The 23,768-nt window shown below is 38.1% G+C and overlaps 1 protein-coding gene across 6 annotated transcripts in view; it reads right to left on the bottom strand.

The window, feature by feature from the left end:
- The window catches only part of ZNF385B (zinc finger protein 385B), a 427,842-nt gene that overhangs the window by 315,138 nt on the left and 88,936 nt on the right, over positions 1–23,768 (bottom strand). For 3 of the 6 annotated variants that reach the window (XM_036879436.2, XM_036879434.2, XM_036879435.2), the window contains exons 2-3: positions 10,455–10,606; positions 9,470–9,787 (exon numbers count right to left, since the gene is read on the bottom strand). In XM_036879436.2, coding sequence (XP_036735331.1) covers positions 9,470–9,785 — 316 coding nt within the window. In that variant the 5' untranslated portion in view covers positions 9,786–9,787; positions 10,455–10,606. Of the gene's footprint in view, positions 1–9,469; positions 9,788–10,454; positions 10,607–23,768 lie in introns of those variants that run through there. The other 3 variants (XM_057503828.1, XM_057503830.1, XM_036879440.2) reach the window with 3 other exon arrangements.

Here is a 23,768-nt window from a genome sequence, read left to right as displayed (position 1 = left end):
GGATAATATTGGCTGTGGGTTTGTCATATATGCCCTTTATTATGTTGAGGTACTTGCCCTCTATACACATTTTCTTGAGAGTTTTTATCATGAATGGATATTGAATTTTATCAAATGCTTTTTTAGCATGTATGGAGATGATCATGTGATTTTTGTCCTCCTTTTTGTTGATGTGGTGAATGATGTTGATGGATTTTTGAATGTTGTACCATCTTTGCATCCTTGGGATGAATCACATTTGATCATGATGGATGATCTTTTGATGTATATTTGAATTCAGTTTGCTAATATTTCTTTGAGTATTTTTGCACCTATGTTAATCAGGGATATTGGTCTGCAATTTTCTTTTTTGTGTGTGTGGTGTCTTTGCTTGGTTTTGTTATTAGAGTGATGCTGGCCTCGTAGAATGAGTTTGGTAGTATTCCCTCTTCTACATTTTTGGAAACTTTAAGGAGGATGGATATTAGGTCATCACTAAATGTTTGATAAAATTCAGCAGTGAAACCATCTGGTACAGGTGTTTTGTTCTTAGGTAGTTTTTTGATTACCAATTCAATTTCCTTGCTGGTAATTGGTCTATTCAGGTTTTCTGTTTCTTCCTGGGTCAGCCTTGGAAGGTGGTATTTTTCTAGAAAGTTGTCCATTTCTTCTAGGTTATCCAATTTGTTAGCATATAGATTTTCATAGTATTCTCTAATAATTCTTTGTATTTCTGTGGTGTCCATAGGGATTTTTCCTTTCTCATTTCTGATTCTGTTTATGTGTGTAGACTCTCTCTTTTTTTCTTCATAAATATGGCTGGGGTTTTATCTATTTTGTTTATTTTCTCAAACAACCAGCTCCTACTTTCATTGATTCTTTCTATTGTTTAATTCTTCTTGATTTTATTTATTTCTGCTCTAATCTTTATTATATCCCTCCTTCTACTGACTTTGGGCATCATTTGTCCTTCTTTTTCTAGTTTCGTTAATTGTGAGTTTAGACCATTCATTTGGGATTGTTCTTGTTTCCTGAGGTAGGCCTGTGTTGCAATATACTTCCCTCAGCACAGCCTTTGCTGTGTCCCACAGATTTTGTGGTGTTGAATTATTGTTTTCATTTTTCTCCATATATTGCTTGATCTCTGTTTTTATTTGGTCATTGATCCATTGGTTATTTAGGAGCATGTTGTGAAGCCTTCATGTGTTTGTGGGCTTTCTCATTTTCTTTGTGTAATTATTTCTAGGTTCATACTTTGTGATCGGAGAAGCTGGTTGGTACAATTTCAATCTTTTTTAATTTACTGAGGCTCTTTTTGTGGCCTAGTATATGATCTATTCTGGAAAATGTTCCATGTGCACTTGAGAAGAATGTGTATTCTTTTGCTTTTGGATGGAGTGTTCTGTAGATGTCTGTTAGGTCCATCTATTCTAGTATGCTGTTCAGTGCCTCTGTGTCCTTAGTTATTTTCTGTCTGTTTGATCTGTCCTTTGGAGTGAGTGGTGTGTTGAAGTCTCCTAAAATGAATGCATCACATTCTCTTTCCTCCTTTAATTCTGTTAGTATTTGTTTCACATATGTAGTTGCTCCTGTGTTGGGTGCATATATATTTATAATGGTTATATCCAATTGTGGGACTGAGCCCTTTATCATTATGTAATGTCCTTCTTTGTCTCTTTGACTTTCTTTGTTTTGAAGTCTATTTTGTCTGATACAAGTACTGCAACTCCTGCTTTTTTCTCCCTATTAGTTGCATGAAATACCTTTTACCATCCCTTTACTTTCAGTCTGTGTATGTCATTGGGTTTGAAGTGTGTCTCTTGTAGGCAGCATATAGATGGGTCTTGTTTTTTATCCATTTAATGACTCTATGTCTTTTGATTAGTTCATTCAGATCATTTACATTTAGGGTGATTATCTATAGGTATGTATATTACCATTGCAGGCTTTAGATTCATGGTTACCAAAGGCTCAAGGGTAATTCCTTTACTATCTAACAGGGTAATTTAACTCACTTAGTATGCAATTCCAAACACAACCTAAAGGTTCTTTTGTTTCTTTCCTCCTTTTTCTTCCTTCTCCATTCTATATATATTAGGTATTCTATTCTGTACTCTTTGTCTATCCCTTGATTGACTTTAGGAGTAGTTGATTTGATTTTGCATCTGCTTAGTAATTAATTATTCTACTTTACTGTGGTTTTATTTCCCCACTGCTATTTAGCCTTAGGAATACTCTCCAAAATGAATTGTAGAGGTGGTTTGTGCGAGGTAAATTCTCTAAGCTTTTAGTTATCTGAAAATTGTTTAATCCCTCCTTCAAATTTAGATGATAACCTTGCCTGGGGGAATATTCTTGGTTTAAGGCCCTTCTGTTTCATTGCATTAAATATATCTTACCACTCCCTTTTGGCCTGTAAGGTTTCTATTGAGAAGTCTGATGGTAGCCTGATGGGTTTTCCTTTGTATGTGATCTTTTTTCTCTCTCTGACTGCTTTTAAAAGTCTGTCCTTATCTTTGACCTTTGCCATTTTAATTATTATATGTCTTGGTGTTGTCTTTCTTGAGTCCCTTGTGTTGGGAGATCTGTGCATCTCCATGGCCTGAGAGACTATCTCCTTCCCTGATTGGGGAAGTTTTCAGCAATTACCTCCTCAAACACACTTTCTATCCCTTTTTCTCTCTCTTGTTCTTCTGGTACCCCTACAATGCAAATATTGTTCTGCTTGGATTGGTCACACAGTTCTCTCAATATTCTTTCATTCTTAGAGATCATTTTTTTGTCTCTGTGCCTCAGCTCTTTTGTATTCCTCTTCTCTAATTTCTATTCCATTTACTTCCTCTTCTACTACATCTAATCTGTTTTTAAATCCCTCCATTGTATGTTGCTTTTCAGATATGGAATTTCTTAATGATTGAATCTCCATCCTAAATTCATCCCTGAGTTCTTAAATATTTTTCTGTAGCTCCAGGAGCATGTTTATGATTTTTATTTTGAAGTCTCTTTCAGGAAGATTGGTGAGTTCAGTTTTATTTGGCCCTTTTTCTGGGTTTTGTGAGATTTTGCTCTGAACCAGTTTCCTCTGACATTTCATATTTCAATGTTGTACCGTCTAGTGCCCAGAAGCTCTAGTCTCTGGTACTGCTCATCCCCTGGAGTGAGGACGGCGGTCACAGGGTAGTGGTGCTGGTGCCTGGGGGGAGGAAAGAGCTGTTTCCTGCAGTGCCTGTCTCCACTGTCAGAGCCAGTGGGCTGAGCACATAGGTGTAAGCCTCTGTGCTTTGCATCTGTACCTATTGTCAGTGGGGCCTCCCTCTGGCTGGCCTGATACCAGGGCAGCGACTGCCGGTTTTTGAGCCAGGGCCAGTAGGCCAGAAGGAAGACGCACAGGTTGCATATCACAGTGGGGGGGCCTTGGAGCTGAGTAGCCAGCCAGGGGGATGGAGTGCCTGAAGCTCCTCAAAGTTCTCAACCTGCTGGGTAGAGCAAGCCCAGACAACCTTGTCCACCTCTCCCTTCTCCTGCACAGCAAGCTCTGTGCAGACCCCACCCCTTCAGCAGCATTCTCCCTGCTAGGAAGCTTCTCAGAGCATCCACCTTTCCTTTGTTCCAGAGCGACTGGATGTGGATCCCTCTCTTCTGGCTGGAATCTCAGTCTCTCAGATACTCTGCCTGTCTTAGCTTTCCAACCCCACTAATCTCCAGAGCACCATGCAATATAGGATTGTGCTTGCAAAGCAGGTCTCCAGATCTGGGTGTTCAGCAGTCCTAGGCTTCCACCCCCTTCCCACTCCATTTCTCTTCCTCCTGCGGTGAGCTGGGGTGGGGGAAGGCTTGGGTCCTGCCAGATCATGCTTTGGTACATTGCCATGTTTCGTGAGGTCTGCTCTGTTCTTCATGCAGTCTGGTGCAGCCCTCTTTCCTGTTGCTCTTTTAGGATTAGTTGTATTTACTCTATTTTCGTATTATATGTGGTTTTGGGAGGAGTTCTCTGTCTCACCTCTCACATCGCCTTCTTGAATCCACAATCTGTAAATGCTTTTCAAAGTTTACATTTAAGTATTTCATTTTATTGGACATAATTTTAAGTGGTATTATGTTTTTAAATTTCAGTTTCCATATGTTTATTTTTAAATATAGATATGCAATTTATTTTTGCAGTGTTGATCCTCTATTCTGCAAACTTCCTAAACTAACTTACTAGTTCTAGGCGCTCTTTCACAGATTCTTTGGAATTTATATACAGAGACCATTATGTCATCTGCAAAGAGAGAGAGTTTTATTTCTTCCTTCCTAAAAAAAAGTAGGACACATTTTTCTCAAGTGCACATCCTGTGGAACATTTACCAAGAAAGACCATATTTTAGGCCATAAGACAAACCTTAACACATTTAAAAGAACTGTAATTATACATGTATGTTCACTGACCATAATGAAATCAATACTAGAAAACCAACAGGAAAATTAAACAATGAATCTCTTAAATAATCCATAAATCAATGAAGAAATCTCAAAGAAAATAAAAAATACTTAGAACCTTATGAAAATGGAAAACAACATACCAAAATATGTGGATATAACTGAAACATTACTGAGAGGGAAATTTATAGTACTAAATGCTTATATTACAAAGGAGAAAGGTCTCCAATAAGTCCCTACTTTAAGGAACTAGAGAAGAAGAGTACCTCTTTCTCTGGGGTAAATTGTATCTAGATTTGGGTAGGATACCTAGGTTGCTTATGAGTTCACATGGTACTGAAGCCAGGTACAAGGGGCTATGGCCTGGCTGTCATGTCTTCACATAGGTATCTGTTGAGAGAGACATATCTGTCTGAAATTTGGTTATTGCTAATGCTGATGTGGTGTGTTCCCTTGTTCCCAACTATGAGGGATCTTCAGGCAGGCCTTTACTTCACTCACGTCACATGGGAAACATTCTCCTGCCACTGCTTCAATCAGGTTGCAGGAAAAGCTGCTTCCCTGCTCCTCTCAGATGCCTCTCTATGGTTCCCAGGGTCACCTCGCTTCCCTTATGCTCACTAAGCCCACAAGAAATCAGAAGACTGCCTTGGGTCCACCTGCCCATTCTTGCTGGGGACTAGAAACACCACAGTCTTACTGTCTTTGTGGACTCTTTGAGGGATGGAAGCATGCAACTACTCTGCCCAAAGCCAAGACTCATCTGTGGTTTCTATTATTTCTATCTACCCCTTGGTGCTCTGTGGGGAAAAGAGCAGAGATTTTTCGTATGCAGACCAAGTGATCTGAGCTCTCTGTGCTGCCCCTCTGATTCTCCCTCATGCAGCCCAAAGTGTTCTCACAGTATTTGTCCAGGGATGGCTCCAGGAAAGGGGTCCTACTGCTCCTCATCATGATTCCCTCTCTCAGGGAAAACAGTTCCCCTCATACATTCACACACACTCACACATACATACACACAGATAGAATGGTTTTAGGTGCACTCCAGGAATTCTCCTGTACTTCCAGAAGCTGAGATCTAAAGGTTCTGTAAATACCCTGAATTCTAAGCTTAATGGAAGAACTGCCAGTGGTTAGGGGTCAGTCACTTCTTATTCAAAGACATGGGTTAAATCTCAACCACCACCTCATGGACCCCACTCCCAATCTTGCCAACTCCAAACCTATAATAATATAGATGGAAAGAAAGGGGAGTTTCCCCTGATATGAACAGTTCTTGGGAAGGTTGTCTCTACTTTTATATCTTTTCTCCTTTGGGGAGAAGATGGGCTACTTTTCTCTCCCCTGCATCTGTCTGCCAGTGCTGTTGTAACAAAGTACCACAAACTGGGCAGGTTCACAATAGAAATGGATCATCTTGTAGTTCTGCGGCTAGAAGTCTGAAAAGGTGTTGCAGGTGGTTCCTTCTAAGGACTCTGAAGGAAGGATCAGTGTCAGGCTTCTCTTCTTAGGTAGTAGATGGCATCTTCTTCCTGTGTCTCTTCATTTCATCTCCCCTTTCTGTGTCCTTATGTCCCAATTTCCCCTTTTTATAAGGATACCAGTCATATTGGTTTAGGGTCAACCTAACACAAATGACTTCATTTTAACTCAATTTCCTCTGCCAAGACTCCATCTCCACATAAGGTTACATTCTGAAGTACTAAGGATTAGGACTCCAACATATCTTTTTTTGTGGGAGGAGGGTAGACACAAATCAGCCCATAACACTACCTAAAGCCAACTGATGAGTAAAAAGGGAGATTGGCACTTTTTTCCCTGATTAGGTGCCTGCTTTGTCAGTGTACTTGCCAGTCTCTCCTGTGCTACCTGGGCAGGGAAGAGAAATATGCAGGAGCCCTCCCACACTCCACTCCACCACTACCTGCCCCCAGCAGCTCCAGATTTTCTAGAGTAACATTAGTTGTCAGATGAATTATGCATGTGCTCTCAAGTCCCAAGAGTTGGTACATAGATAAGAATAGAGGACAAATCTTGCCAGGACTGCCATAATGTAGGAGAAGGAAGCACACATGGTTGGGGAATGGCTCTTTTAGCTACCAGCTGGGAGGAAGCTGGGAGATGCAGCTAAATTGCAGGGATGCCCAATATCTAAGGGATCATTTGTCGGGAACTCTTGACTCTCGCAGTCTCTAAGAATCACCTATGACCCACAGAGACAACCAGAATAGCAAGCCTTCCAAGAATATCATTGCCACCTTGCCAAGGATGTAAAGACACTTCTACCCTCCACCCTTCCATGGTTCGCCACCACCTGGGCTGATGGGCAGGTTGAGGGAGGTGCAGCTTGAGAGGCAACTGTGTCCCACCTGCACTCAAAAACTCCAAGGTCTGTCTAGCTAAATCTTAATTCAGCTATGTCATAGATGTTTTTATAAATAGAACTGAATCTTTTAAATCAAAGAGTCCCTCTGAATATACAAAAGTGAGAAGTTATGGGCTGAGAAGGTGTTAAGGGAGTTGCTACCCAGCAGGAAACAGACGTTGGGTAGATCAAAACTGAAGAAAGTGACTGGAAAAAATAAAACCATGTCAGGCTTATTCCTAAACGAGTTGAGAGTCTAAACAGTAGATAACACGCACATGCACACACAGCAGCACTAAGGTTTATTCCACTTGAGCTCCTGCTGTTTCACTAAGCATCATACCGTGGACAGGTTCCCTGCCATTTGGTATTCTTCAGCAATATAATTTCTAATGACTATGGTTTCTATCATTCGTCTAATGAACGTGCTATAAGGTATTTATTCTTTCTCTTATTGGATATTCAGGATCTAATATTTTATAAATCATATCATAATCATCTTTCTACATTTCTATTTCAATGAGGAGACATTATTATACCTACTTTTTTTTCAGTAGGAGGATTAATGCTAACCACTTTCAGAGGTTAAGTGATTGGCCTACAGGATATGCTAAACCCATCTTCTGAGAACAGATAATTGCCTATATTATCAGTATATGAAAATTGTCCTTTATGCCTAATATACAAATTGAAAAGCTGTCTCATTTTCCCATCCATTTTCCTGTATGTTAATATATTATACTATACTAGGTGATGGGCTATGTTTTACTTATAAAACATACCTGTAATATTCTGTATATGTCTTAGCTAAATTTACGTCAGCTAGCGAATTTCACTAGCACGGAAGAACCAGTGGAGAAACTCATGAGTTACAGCTTTACATGTCTGTTTTCAAAACCCAATAAAATGAGATAGTTTGCCAGAAAAGCAAACATTTGTGACCACAAACATATCACAGCACACAAGTCTGACTCTAACCTGAGCCTTACGGTGTGGTGGGAAACAGCAGTGAGGTAGTGACAAATAATAACGGCGTCCCTGTCAATTAAACATGACTGGGGCTCTAGATCTGCCATTTCTCTGCCATAGGAACCTGGGAAAATTGTTTCATCTTTCTGAGCCTCTGCTCTTAGTCTGTACATTAGGGATGATCACAGTACCTACCTCAGGGATTCTAAGATTAAATGAGAAAATTCCTATAAAGTTCTTGGGACTAGAATATGGCCCATAGAAAATGCTCAATTAATATTAATAACTAACATTACTACTTATTAGGAGCTACAGGTTAACCTCAATTTAGGCAGATATTACCATGCTAACAAATTTAATTCAAACCCTCACTCAGGGCTATTTGATCTCTGATTTAGATATAAGAGAGTAAACAGTTTTTTTAACCTAATACAACCATACTTCAAATATTTAAATACAGATACATTAATTCACCTTTTGAATATTTATAATTATAATAATAATGAATAAATCCAAAATGGAAAAGTAATTTTACACTATTGTAATAACTGTGTATCTTATATCCTATACATTCCTTCAAGTTCTTTCACAGGATGATAAGTATTGACTGGGGACAAAGATTTAATGATAGTAAGTCATACGCTGGGTAAAAAGAGGTTTAGCTTGAAATATAAAAATCATTTATTTACAGCACACACATACACAGATTTCACTGATGCTTGATATGGATTATCATATAACTTCACAAAATCAAAAACTATGTAACAGCACCACACAGAATTCCAACAAATGGCTGTTCTGCACCAGAGCAAACACTTGCTAGAGTGGAATTTGGAGCTCTTCCACATTTAGGAGGAGGCTTATCTTGGCTTCCCAGTTACACCTAGGTAGGAGGCCCACTTTTTGCTGAAATCTTCACCACAGATTACAGTAAATTTCACTTTTTTGTTGTAGTTGTATCACAGTGAAGATACCCAGGGACCAGCAATGTGGAGGAAGGGCTGCCTAAGGAAAAACTAAAGGACTTGAAAGGCTGTTAGGAATTCAGGGCAGATGCAGGAATGTGAACATTCCTAAGCTTCTGCCTCTACCTAGCCCACAGGAGAGGGTGAGAAGCTGAGAGGGGAGGGAAAGGGCTTGCTGCGGTGCCAGAGCTCAGAGGTAAGCCCTGTTGTTTTTGGCAATGCTTGTTCCTATTGTTAGAACACCACTGGCACACTGCTGCCAACTGCCTAAGACAATATAACAAGCCTAACACAAGATTAATGCTCCTTTCCTGCATCATGGGATGTTATAAATAAAGCTGTAGCTTTTTATATACTATCAAGTAGTATACCACCCAGTAGAGAGCAAAGGAAAGAAACCCAAGGAAGCCTAATTTTGCAGAGAGGGGGAAAGAAACTGACATCACTGATCCATTTTAAACACATTTCAAAATACAGTAGAAAATGTTCACACACCATGGGGGTACAACACCAAGTCTATGGCCCAATTATAAATATTTTATATATATATTTATATATATATATATATATATATATATATATATATATATATATAATGTATATACTGAGAAGTAACAGACAGCTCTTAGATTTTACCTGTAGAGAAAAGAATGCATACTACTGTACTACTGTGATGGTAATTTTAAGGTGAAAGACAGGCCTTGCTCTAAATCTTTCATTTTCTAGAAGCAGTTCTCCAGCAGCAAATGGAGGCCCAGGCCCTCGAGCCTACCTGCACTGGTGTTGGTGCCGGGGCCGGCCAGCAGCTGCCCGGAGGCCTGAGCAGGTGGCGGGGGCTGCCCATCACTCAGCTGCTTGACTCGTTTGCGGTGGGATTTGCCATTGTAATGCACCTGAGCCTGACCTGCAGAGTTTAGCTGGATGTTGCACACCTCACAGAAGGAGAACAGAATTTTCTTTTTCTCTTTGCTGAACTGATCCTCAGCTCTTTCATTCCTTATCCCCTTTTCTTCAAAGCCCCGTAGAAAAGTTGCCATATTCATAATTCCATCTTCAGGGTAGCTGTCAGGGCTGAAGGAGTACTTCATACCTGAAAGAAAAAATCCAAGTGCTCGTGAAATATGGGCTTTCTTATTGTCTAGTATGATTACAACGAGTTTTCATGGTATGGTTAAAGCACTCCGAGCTACTCAGTGCTCGCTCTTGGAAAAAGCTATCAAAATTACCTAACTGAGCAAATATGATCATTTGACACGTGTTTTTAGTCTGCAGCACTTCTTGCTCTACTTTCACCACTCCACCATTACCTCCAAATTACTGTCTCCTTTTAACTTCTGCATTCCCCTTATATCTCAGCTGGGGTGCTAGCCTCTCCAGGAGATAAGGCAGGGCCCCACAGTGCACAGGCTCTGAGGTGCTGTATGGCCTCCCTTCAGAGCACCTGTCACAGTGTGCATCTCACACGTGCACAATCACTTGGTTTATGTCTGTTTCCCCGACAGAATGTGAGTCCCATGAGGGCAGGAATCCCATTTCTGGGTATCCCTCGGGCCCAGACCCATACTTTTATGTAACAGGCATGCAAATATCTATTGAAGGAAGGAAAACATGATGTTACGGACCCAGAACTCTGAAAAAGGGCAAGTGTAGACACAAAGGTACATATAATACATGCAACCTGCACACCTGCAAACAGACAGGTGTCCTAACCTGGGAAGAGGTAACACAGACTAAAACACACTGTGTCTGCAACTTACAGGAGGTGGTGTTCCAGAAGTCCCTTTAGAAGTCAGCCGGTGGGGACTGGAACATATTTTCTCGTAGATGTTGTGCAACAACTTGTATTTTGGTTTCCAGATTAGCTGATAAACATCAACTTAATCTTTGACAAGGTTGAAATGCAGAACATCTAAAATACAACATAACAGAAATATAATCCATGGTAAACTAGTAATTGGAAAATAGGAAAAATAAAAACAGACTAAGATGGAATTTTATTTTTAAGTGGTTTTTTTCATTTGCTTAGCTGAGGATATAGTGATAGATTACAACCTAAGCGAACATTTTAAAGGAGGCTTTTTCGTATGTTAAGAACCTTGGTAATGACTGTAACCTTGGGTTTTTATTATGTTCAGGTCCACTTTAACATATGCATTTTTTTCATTTTAGCTAATAGCAGTATTACTGGCATTTTCATATTGTATTAGGAAAAACTCACACTTTCCCTAAAAAAAAAAACTACAGTTCTTCCCTCTTGTGTGTTTCTTTCCTGGGTGCCTCCTTTACTAGTCACACAGAACACTTCACTTCAGGTCACCAAATGTGCAGAGGTGTATCCCCCACAGCAAGCAATTCTCTGTAACACCAGCTGGGTGTCCTACGAAGTAACTCAATTCTGACACTCTCTCTCTGTGTAGACAGTGTCATCCCACAGGTTAAGAGCTCAGTCCCACAAACTGCTGTGCCCCCCACTTCAGATGTGTTACAAGCCCAGGTTGAAACTTGTGCCTCTGACCAGTCGGCTATTATCAGATATTGCACTGACCCCTTCCTTAGGTTTGATTAATTTGCTAGAGCAGCTCAGAGAACTCAGGGAATCACTTACCTATGCATAACAGTTCACTAAAGAATATGATAAAGGATACAGATGAGCATGCAGATGGAAGAGACATATAGGAGCAAGGTATGTGGGAAGGGACGTGAAGCTTCTATACCCCCTCGGGTGTGCCACTCCCCCCGTGTCTCCATACATCACCAGTCTGGAAGCTCTCTGAACCCCATACTTTGGGGATCTTATGGAGGCATCATCACACAGGTATGATTGATCATTAAAGTTTTCAGCCCTTCTCCCTTCTCAAGAGATAGGGAGGAGTGGCTGAAAATTCCAAATTCCTAATCATGGCTTGGTCTTTCAGTGACCACCCCTCATCTAGCAGCCATCCAGGAGCCCATCTGGGTTGTCTATTGCAACAAAAGACACTCCTATCACCCAGGAAATTACAGGGGTTTCAGGAGCCCTGTGTTAGAAACTGGAGTCAAAGACCAAACTTTAGAGTGAGATGCTCCTAGCATTCTTATCATTTAGGATGTTAGGAGCTCTTGGCCAGGAACTGGGGGCAAAGACCAATATATGTTTTACGTCACACATACTTACCAGTGTGAATATGACAATATTTTCAATTATCAACTAGAATAAAGAAAAGATGCTCTTATAGCAAAATACTCAGGGATTAACTGGGCAGAAGCTAAGGGAAAGGGGTATGCATGAGGAAGAACTGGCTGAGGTGGACAGTCCTGTGCCATGAGGCATGAAGCATTCAGATAAAGAAAGAATCATGATTTATAAGGGATTTTTGCCTATGGGAAAAACTGAAGGGGTTGAAAGATACTGGCTTTGAGCAGCCTTGTTAATCCAAATTGGCTTGGACCTCTATGGAAAGAAAGGAGCAAAGAAAGATTAGTCCCTGTTTGGAGTTTTCACCAGCTCAATGTATAAAACTCAGAACTAAGTTATGCACAGGGTATGACCATGAAGATACTTAATGACTCTATGAACACAGTATGTCAAAAAGAGCTCCTTATTTACATCATACACCCTTTGCAAAGTGCCATTATGTGTTATTTAACACCATAGGCTAAATCATAACTTTCAGGGTTAGAAATTGCTAATGTTGATATGTAAAATCTACCTGCGCTATAAATACTTTATCTTAATGCCACCATTTTAAGGAACTCTACTTCACAAAATTTTCCAAATGAATCTATTCCTCTCAGCTCCCCAGAAAAGCAATTTTCTCCCTTAAAATTTATTCAAACTATATATAAAACAAGTTTAAGCAATTCCTACAGCTGCATTGCATAAAATAATTCATTTATAATTGAAATTTGATTTAACTGCACATTTATCGATATTTTCGCTTTTATCCCCTAAATCCAAAATATTATGGTGTCACAAAGCCATTTTTTCTTAGGAAACTTTAGAAAATATCAGTGCCATATAAAAGTTATGTTCAAAATATTACTTTGTGTTCTCTCTTAAAAATATTAAATTTTATAGTAAGAATTAACTGAACTAATTAATACAAAAATAAAGAACTTTTTAAATGAGCTCATCATTAATATACTATGCCTTACCTAGAAAACTAATCCATCACAACATATAAGGAAAACCAATAACTTTTAATCTTGCAAGACTCGGTCAGCCATCATCTCATGAGGCTCTGAAATCTGTGTTATATGTCAACTGAAGCAACCAAGATTCTTGACTCAACTGAGGACCGATGACAGGTTAAATCTGAAAATTTAACCTCTTTGGAGGTGGCTGGCCTTGCCCATATTGCTAATTAACACACGGTATTTCATAGAAACAAGACATATATCATAACGTTCCATTTTCGGTCTGAACCCTGAAAAAAATAATGACTTCTTTGTATTATCTTATAAAAGATAAAGCCAGTTTACCTATGCCTTTCTGATTGCCAAGTGTCTAAGAAATAAATCATGCTTTTGATTTCCTTAAATATACATATTTTAAGTAGCAAGAAAGAAGCCTTTAAAATGAAATTAACAGCTACTCTAGAATTCTCCTGTAAACTTCTTCAGAATATCTGAACCCTTCACAATCTTTATCTTTATTTTACTTTCTCCCAGAGTTACTCTTACTTACAGATGATACCCTAAGGCCACACTAGGGAGTTTGTAATGTCTGGAATCCACAGAGGGTGGAGGGGTGGGGGGATTCATCCCGTCCATCAAGTCCCAATTTATTAGTTCTAGTTCTGGCTTCACCACATTTCCTCACCTCTCAGGGGAAAAATAAGTTTAGCTCCCATTAACAACCACTTACAACCAGATATATTTAGTTCCAGAGGTCTTGGTAAAAGGACCTAGAGGTGGTAGAGAGGGAAGATATCAGAGTCTCAACAACCACTTTTGGCCTGAGATGATATAATTTCTAGGCTTATAATATGTGTGGTGGTGATATGTCTGTCAACTTTCTAGCTAAGGGAAAGGTAACTGTGAGTTTAAGTGGAAGGAGAGAGAAAAATATCACTTTCTATTTTAAAGGGCTTGTTTTTTTTTTTAATCAGACTGTCTTAAATTATATGTTTCACTTGCACAGGGCAGAAGGACCTTCAGGAATATCCAATTTTAAACAGATCTGAGGGTAGCATTCTGCTTCGGACTTTCACTCAGGCTTCTCTTAGGGTGAGAGGGGTAATAACCAGAGCAAGCACTCTATGCTCTTTTTGTATTATTCTCTCAGCTTTGATGGCCATTCATTAACATCTATGATAGAATGAGATATTTTAGTACAGGCCAGAGATTGAGAAGGTTGGTCCTTGAGTTGCTGCTTTTGCGAAAAAGAGTTGACGCGGATAGTCAGTGACTAACCAAAGGAGTGATTTTTCAATGACCAGGACACAATGCATAAGGAAACTTTTATACTTAGGACTGGCCCTTACTGGCGTAGTTATCCAGTTATTTTATATAACAGACTATAACAGATTGAAAATAACAGAAAACTGATTCAGAGGTAAAGACATCTCTGCTACACATTTGGATAATTATATTCCTTGACATAGAGTTGCCACATCAGATGGAGAACAGGGGAGGCGATTTCCTCACTTCTGTGTAAGTGTGAAGAGGCTCTGCCCCCACACCGTGGATCTATTACCTCATTCTCCAACTCAAGTCAATCAGTTTTAGCCATTTTTCACTCATTCCTTAACCCCTAACAACCTGGATCACAACTCATTTCCCAGTTTAGTACTTCCTCCTGAAAAGTCACTGTAAACCCTTCCTAACTGCTAAACCTAAGACGTCTTCCCCGTCACTCCTTAGAGTCCTCAGGGGGCTTCTCTCTTGCCAGGATTTCTTCCTACCTCTGTATCCGGAAGCATCTCACTCATACAGCAAGCATGACACCCAAACTTTGTATCATTTTAATTTTTATATAGTTTTACTATATTTATATAGTTTTACTTACTCATTTCAGTAAGTGTTTATTGACTATTGAGGCAGAGGACACAATGTTAGGGAAACTATAATGAGTAAGGGGAATAAGATGCCGGCCTGAGGGGACTTGATGGTCTAATGAGAAACACAGAGTAGTAAACAGGAAATTATGACAAAGTGTAATAAACACTATAGAAAATTCTACACTTTCCTTCCTTGCTAGATTTCAAGTTCCTTGAGGAAAGAACTTGTGTATTGTCTTCAAATCCCCAGCATCTAAAATTGTGATTAGTATAAAGTAGGCACTTAAAAAATGTTTGTTGAATAAATGAATGCATGGTGTATGTATGTGTGTGAGTTGTATGTATAGCAAGAGTTGTGAATACAGTGACCAAGTTCAATGTTTTCCAATAATTTCAGCTTATAGGTAGGCTGAGTACACAGCTGTTTAGACCTTGAGGTAACAGTGCACACCTCAAAGGAAAAAAATACAACCACTCATTTGCAAACTAAAATTCCAAATATTTAAGGCAAACTTCTTCATTCCTTAATTGAAAACAAAATTTAAAGCTCTAGTTCTATTGGAGTAGTCACACACTAACATGGGCACATTGTGCCAATGGCCATCTATTTGCTCTTTTCTGAAGTCAGCTCTCACAGGAAATGGAACACTGGGTCCAGTGGGAAGAATTGAGCAAGATCAAAGCACACAGAAGGAAAGATGCAGGACTCTGACACTGATTCTTGCTCACTTTGTTATGTTGTCAATATCTGGTCCTAATTTCTAAACTCCTACTTCAAAGGACAGTAAAAAGTCGAGTTCTTGGATTCCATACTACAAACAACTTTCTTCCAAATACAGAGTTTTGGGGAAGAATGAAGAGGTCAGTACAGTATGTTCATTTTGTGGTATATTTCAGTATTTATTACATAATTGGATCCAAATATGGGAGGATATATTTGGTTCAATTTAACCAAGCAATCATTACCAAATGCTGACTATATATGCTATCCTTGGCCCTAGAGTAGTTAAAGAAATGAATAAAATTTAAAAGTTTAATAGTTTAAAATAAACTAGAAGAAGCAATCACTTTGCTGCTAAATGTTCATGAGAACTACTATGGAAAATTATTTGCAAAGCCGTCCCCAAAGTACTCAGCATATTTCTACAGCATTTTAGCTTTATTATATTGGATTGAAATTATTCTTAGTATTTGATTTCACTAGACAGCTCATCTGTCTCAGATTTTCTTTTTCTGATCACCTACTGGCACTTTGCTGAGTACTAATGAAATAGATCATAACAGGGTGCTCTGACCTAATGTGAGCCCCAAGAGATTTTGACACTAATTGCTAAATAAGAAAAAGTGACATTTTAATGCTTCTAGAAATTTGTTTCCCTTGAGGAAAAGATTGGAATTCAGTTTTAGGACCATAGTGCTCCTTTGTTTTGGGGAAAACATCTCAGAGGATCATTCTGTTATGTGACACATGTAGGAAAAGCATGGATTCTATTCTGTAATGGAGCCTCTGGAGATAATCTGGCTCCACAGAGCTTAATCTGCTTTACGTAATCATATAAAAGACTCTCTTCACTGTGCACCGTTGCATCTCTCCAAATTATCTTTTCTTTCACAAAATATTTCTTTTCTGTAAGTGGATTTAAGTTGTATTGTCCATGAAAGTTTTTGTAATTACTGGGAGATGAGTGATTTCTTGTTCAAGGAGTTAACCCTCAGAAATCAGTGGAGACTGGCAGCCACAGGAAGGATGGGAACACATCTTACGTTAGAAAGAAGAATGACCTAGGATTGCTGAAGCTCCAACTAAACTGCATAAGCCCCATACTTGGGGCTATTCCAGATTGATAAACTCAAGAAAAGTTCTGGTGTTCTGAATTATCTTAGGAACTAATGGGAAGGACCATACCTCTGTGGATGGGTGTGGGATAACCACAAAGGAAGAGATTTTTCTACTGTCGGTCTCACCAGAAGATTGATGGGAGCAGGAAATAGGTACAGGGATGAGCCTGTCACTGTCTCTGAGCCTGGGAGTCAGGGGATCTATGATTCAGGTATGAGAGACTTGTTTCAGGCATTCCCTTTGTGGGGAGGTAAATTGATCCTTGAAACATAAGGACCAGCCTAAGACTGGGCAGAGAAGACTGCACAATAGAGATCACTTGTGGAAGGCTTTGGTCTGTGAACTCAAAGAACTTCTATATCTAATAACCAGTATGGAGTTCTCCACTTTTATTTCCTTTTTAAAAAAATTCTGAAGCCATTGGTGAAATCATGCAAACATCACAGCTGATCTTCCTATTACTATGGGGAACTATGTGAGTCTGGAAGGGCACCTGGGGTTAAAGCCGTGCATGGGGAGCAGCAGCTTGGAGCTGAGGGATGTGGGTGATCAGCAAGACAATGATGCTGATCATTCAGTCTAGAACCAGGCAAGCTGGGTAAGATGTCAAACAACAACTGGCTTGGAGTATCTCGGGATTCAAAAAAAAAATGTAAGAACAGCAAGTTGGTAAAATACTAGAATTCCTTGCACCAAGTAGAGAAGAGATTTGAACTACATTGAATTAGGTCATGTGATGGGTAAATGGGCTGGGGCATCTGAGTTACCTAAATGTAAATAACACAAGTTATCTTATTCTCACTCATTATTATAGATCCTAAGCCACCAGATGCCTAGCACTTAAAAGATGCTCTGTTAACTTTGGTAAAATGACATAATTTTTATAATTAATTCAGCTGAAGTACAGCTCCAGTAAAAAGGTGACAATTAATATGGTCTTGGCCTTCAGAAGGTCCAACAGTTGAAGTCTATGTAGATCAATGCCTTTTCTGACACCTTTTCTGACACCTTGGCCCAACCTAAGGAAGAAAAAATGCATCCCAGGGTGATCTAATATACTTTCTCCACATTTTTACAAAAAGATATAGATGTTGAAATCTTATGATTTCTCTAAAGGACCAATAACTAGATTGGACTGTTACTTTAATATCTACTAGAATACATCTAAAATATATTTGCCTTGCATATATCTATAATTGAACTTTTAAAAGAGATATCTTCCTTTTGGAAAAGAAACTGATTAAAATTCTTGACCTAGTAGTGTTTTAGCATTTTTTAAAATCACTTTGCATTTTCTTATCACAAAGTAATGTGCTTATTCTCCCCAATTAAACTGTAGATTCAATGCAGTCTTGACAAAATATCCCCAAGATTATGTTTTGGAAACTAACAGCATGATTCTAAAACATATATGGAAGCTCAAAGAGCCAAGGTTGGCCAAGGCAATTCTGAAGGACAATAAAGCTAGAGGACTCACACCACCAGACACCACAGCCTGTCATGAGGCTCTGGTAATCAAGACAGTTTGGTTATGGCCCAAGAAAAATATAACCAATGGAACAGAAGGAAGCACAGATATATATATACTATCACCTCATCAACGATAAAGATGATAATGCAGTGGTGAAACGTAAGTCATTTCAATAAATGTGATGGGTTGACTGGATATTCATATTAGAAAAAAGTATCTTGATCCTTACCTCACTTTGTGTATCAGTTTTAGAAGGATTGAAAATTTAAATGGTATAGGAAAAATAATAAAGCTTTCTTAAAGGAAAAGATAAAAGGACATTATCATAACTTTGTAATAGTAAAGGACATGTAAAGTATTAACCATACATAATAGGAAAAACTATAAATTGGAATACATTAAAATTAAAAATGCTTCTTCATCAAAAGATATTATTAAGAGATCTAAAAGGCACTCCAGAGAGGGAAGATACATTGGCAACACATATATCCAACAAAGGACTAGCATCCAGAATATATGTGAAAACCCTTTCAAATCAGTAGGACAGAAAACTCAGTAGAAAAATGAGCAAAATCGCTGAGTTCACAGAAGACAATATCCAAATATCCAATAAATGTATGGCAAGGTTCTTAGCCTCATTTGAGGAAAGTAAATTAAAACCACAATATAAAACCTCCAGAACAGTTAAGATGAAAATGATGGAAAACACAAAGTGCTTGGTGAGGACGTGAAGCAGCAAAAACTGACATATGGCCAGTGAATTATAAACTCAAACAACTTCAAAAACTTGAGATAGTTACTATGCTGGGCACAGTCTCAGACCCAGCAATTCTACTCTAAGGTGTATATCCAACAGAAATATGTAGGTATGTGCAACAAATGTACAATATTCACTAGGATGTTCAGAGAAGTACTATTCAAATAAACCCACACTGAAAAGTATACAAATGCCCATCAACAGTAAAATGGGTAAATACATTATACTACAGTAATTCCCACAAGGGAATAACATACAGCAATAAGAATGAATGATTTATATCAATATGCAACAATATGGATGAATCTCAATAATATTAAGCAAATGAAGCCAGATCAAGAGATTATAAATTGTGTGATTCCATCTATTTATATGAGGTACAAAACTATGCAAAATTAATAAATGATGTTAGAAGTCAGGCAAAAATCACCTTGGAGGTGGCAGTGGTGTTGAGGGATAGGTAATGATGTGACGTGAGTACAAAATGGACTGATAGTGTTCTATGTCTCAAGCTGGGTGCTGGTTAAACAGGTGTGGTCTGTTTGCAAAAATTCATCATGCTGTACAGAACAGGTGTTCTTTCCAAGATGTATATTTTACTTCAATAGATGTTTAAGAAGTAATGTGTTCAACATAGAACATTTGCAAAATATCATAAAAATGAAAATCAATACCCCTCAAACTCACCATCAGAGATATGCATTCTAATTTAAGGTATGTTTTCTAAATTTTCAATGTGACTATATATTTATAAAAATATGATTACATATAATTTGATATCTTGTTTTTTCACTTAATATATCATGAACATCTTCCTAAGCATTAGATATTTATCTTTAACATCAGTACTAATGACAGAAAAATATTCACAAAATAGAAATAATTTAGCCAAACTAGAGTCTCATTCCTCAGATATGAGGACCCCAGGAGTACAAGGGCAAGACCTCAGGAACCTTGGGTAATGCCTGAGCCCTTGGTAGACATTTTTTTCAAATACCTGCAGATCTGAGGGAATCAAGGATCACTTAAAATTATTTTATTTCCCCTGGAACCTGAGGATGGGAGTATGACAATGTTTTTTCAATTTTTGACTCTTTTAAATATTCCTGGAAAATATTGTTTTCAGCTTTATATATATACACACATATTCATGATCATTCCCTTAGGATAAATTCTGGGAAATATAATTCCTAGGTCCTCTTTAGATACGTTTTGTCTATTTGGCCTCTAAATAAGCTATATCAATTTATACTCCTACCAGCAGTGTAGTAGAATGTTTATATCCCTGCACCCTTAATAACACTGAGAAAGCTGTTTAAAGAACTCCTAGTGCATCTGACAAGTACAGCATGTTTTCAAATGCACTTATGTGATTACTAGCATAATTGCGCAGTTTTTCATATGCCTATTGACCATGTATTATAGCTTTTATTTGTGTATTTCCTAGTCATGAGCTTTTCTTTTTAAATTGGATCTGTCTCTTACTGATTTAAATAATTTTGTTGTACATTAAATACATTAACACACTAAAATTAGTGAGAAAGTTTGGTATCTTGATCAGAGCAATGGTTACCCAGGTATACACACATATCAAAATTCATCAAGCTGTACACTAAGATTTGTACATTTTATTGTATGTACCTCAACAAAAATAAACACATTAACTCTTTCTTCTACTGCAAATACTTTTCCATTTCATTACCTTATTTTGTTCATGATAATTTTCAGATATATTTAAGTTTTTATTGTTCATATCATCAAATCTATCCACCCTTTCATTTACTTATGATTGCTGTCTTTAGCTTAGAAAAATCCTTTCCTACCTTATGTTATAGAAACTCTTAATTTTAAAAAATAATTTTGTAATTGCCAATATGGTTTTACACATAACATACAAAAGAAGAAAGAATAGAAGCCTAAAAAACAATATGATCTCAATGTGGTTAAGAACATAAGAGGTGACTGTGTAAATGGCTATAGCCACTACTAGACAGTTACATGCAAAGTCAAGGAAGAGGAGGTAAGATGAAGCAGGAAAGGTGCTTGTAAGACAGTAAAATACTCCTTCCTAACCATGGTGATGAAATGCCCTCCCCTTCAACTTACTGGAAGGGACTGGGTTATATCTTAGAGACCATTCCTGTGTAATCTTAGAATCAAAGGCAAGATGACTGGGCCACCCAGCTTTTTTTTTCTGTATTCTGACTGTAGAGGAGCAGAACACACATTTGGTAAATAACCTCCATGCAGCTTTTCTAGTCAACTTCTCTCTTCACCTACAAAATTTGTATACTAGAGGTTTGTCTGTACCACCATTCTGAAAGCTAAAAGATAAATTGCTGTGAAACTGTGAGTAACTGTCAGATAAAGGATGGCACTATAATTAATTTACTGGAACAAAACTTAAGTATCATTTCTCATTTGTTCTTTCAAAAGTCAAAGAAGTTGTATTAATTGTGCAGCAGGTGCAAAGTTTTAACATCTGTGGGCATTCAAAAATAGAATATAAGCTTTCCTACAAGGATTCCAGCCCTGATAATTACCCTTTTGCATTAGAAACTAACTTTTGACAATAATGTGATTTTCATTTATTTCTTCTGCTTTAGTATTTTAAAACTGGTCTGGAAAAATTGAAAGTTAATGCTGTATGTGTACACATGCACACACACACTTAGGTAATTGTTAATTTGGAGACAGTGATTTTGAAGTGAGCACCTTCTATGAGTAATTTTATCTGATCCTTTGGCAGGTTCTTATCTTCGCCTTGTAGATACCCTATTACAAGAACTGTTACTAATAGGGAACAAAGATAGACTAGACAAGGGATTGTGTTCTATTGGGTCAAAGCACACAGCAACTGTAATGTACTTAAGAGTAACATGAGAAGAAAACAGCAATTCTCAAGGCTCCCTTAAGAATTTAGAACACCAGCTCAAGATTCAAAGCTGTCAGCTTCGTGGGTGTGATGCGCTGCCAGGAAATGACCCCACAAGCCCTGTTGGAGAAATTAATCCCTAAGGAACCACAAGCAGAAGGTAACCCAATTACTGAGAAGAAGGTCAGGTATATAAAAGACAATAATGAGAAGAACAGGCCACGAAGACTCAAATATCAGAGCAATTGAGATTGTCAGGTTTTGATTATAAGAGTCAAAATCAGAAACTGCTCAGAACACAAAAGAAAAAAAAATGCCTTGTTGAAAATGAGTGTCCTAGTGTTCCTGGGGGCAAGAATAACCCTCCAGGTTTCAAAGGAAAGAGGAACCTCCAAGTTCGTTATGTCATCACCCCACTGCTAGTGGGAACTGATGTAAAACAGAGAAGGCAGGAGAAGATGACCCAGAAAATGGATGAATAAGAATAAGAGTCTGATGACAAGAGAGTTGACTTTGCTTGAACTTCTAATTTATGCCACTTCTGACTACTTGTTCTTTCCACATTGATTTTCATTTAAATGGTCTTTTGCCCTTTTCAAATTGATCTTAAAATTTCTTTCCTAATAACTCCACTGCCTCTGATGTTCCATGTGATGACATTTAAAGTCTTTATTTTCTCACTTTGGCCCTGAAAGAAATGACTGACTTTGATTTAATTCTATTATAGGAGAAAACTGGAAAAATGAGGAGAGCCAAATTTATTTGTTGTCCCCAAGAGTAACTGTTAAATTTTCTCTATAAAATGTTCATGAAGTACATCTCCTATTTTTAAATTCTTAATTTCAAAATTATGAAGTTGCTAAAATCACTGATAAACACTCAGAAAAGAATTAGAAAAAGAACAGCCTGCATAGTATATTCAGCCATTCAAACAAATCTTTACCTTTAGGTGACTACATCGGGCTGTAGACTAATTCCATGTTTTCAAGTGCATAAATGCAAACAAGGTATTTTCAGTTTATAGGTAGCTGGAAATCAACTGTCCTCTGTACTTGGGGACTGAGTGAAAAGTGACACAGACCGGGCAATGGGTGGTAGGGATCAACTACCTGGGCTGGACTGGATTTGCTATTTGAATTCCTGGAACACTATGTTCATATCAACAAGAGAGATTCACATGATGTTAAGCCACCAAGAAAAACTAGGAGAGGACCAATTACATTTTGTAGAGGACCTACAGCATTTTGAAATCTCCTTCCATCTCCACAAATGTTTGTTGAAAGATGCACTGAAGCATCTACCAAGCTTTTCCTTCTTTCTCTTCTCCCCTCAATAACCCAAATGAGGAACATAACATACAGTATAATAGCAAACACATTCATAGTATGTTGGGGTAATTTTAAAAGGACCCTTGCCAAACACACAAGAATGTTTGCCTATTTGGGGATGGAAGGGGGAGAAATGAGAATAAAAGGAAATAAATAAATACAAGAAAGGATCTCACAAACCAGTGATGAGTGTTAGCAATATGACTTGAGGAGTGTGATTAACTCAATTCTTTACCTCTGAGAGGTTAGAAAAAGATAAAAAACAACAATTTGAAACCATTCTGTCATGTTAAATTATTCAGCATTATGTTCCACGACAAGAGGGTCATATAAGACTCTTGAGTAGCTCCAAGAGGGGCGTTTGAGAGCTTAGTCTGGTTATGAGCACAGAAAGAAAATTCCTTGTAAGGCTGTTAGCTATGGACCTAAGTTCCTCCCATTCTTACATTGACTGGACAAAACTGAAAAGAGGCAATATTTGCTTTTGAAGAATTTCCCTCTTTGCCTTTTCATAGATTACTTTTCTAAGGACTCTTATGTTTTGTTCTGCATTGCCCCTCAAGCCTACCCTTGAATTGATTAAACTGTTTTCGACTGATAAAGACTTTTCTGTCAGAAAGGAATGAATCGCTAATGCAGCCATTTTTAATACAAGCACACATGAAAAACACCCAGGGAACTTTTACCAAAATCTGTATGTCCAAACTATGCCTCTATAGACTCTGATTCTGTAAATTTGGCATTTGTGTAATTGGTACAATGATAAAAAAAGAAGTAAAAAGGAAGAGTAAGAAACATATGTGTTTAGCTAGTCCTGGG

This window comes from Manis pentadactyla, chromosome 6 (genome assembly GCF_030020395.1).
Source record: "Manis pentadactyla isolate mManPen7 chromosome 6, mManPen7.hap1, whole genome shotgun sequence".
Lineage (NCBI taxonomy): Eukaryota > Metazoa > Chordata > Mammalia > Pholidota > Manidae > Manis > Manis pentadactyla.
This window is presented reverse-complemented; position numbering and strand designations above follow the sequence as displayed.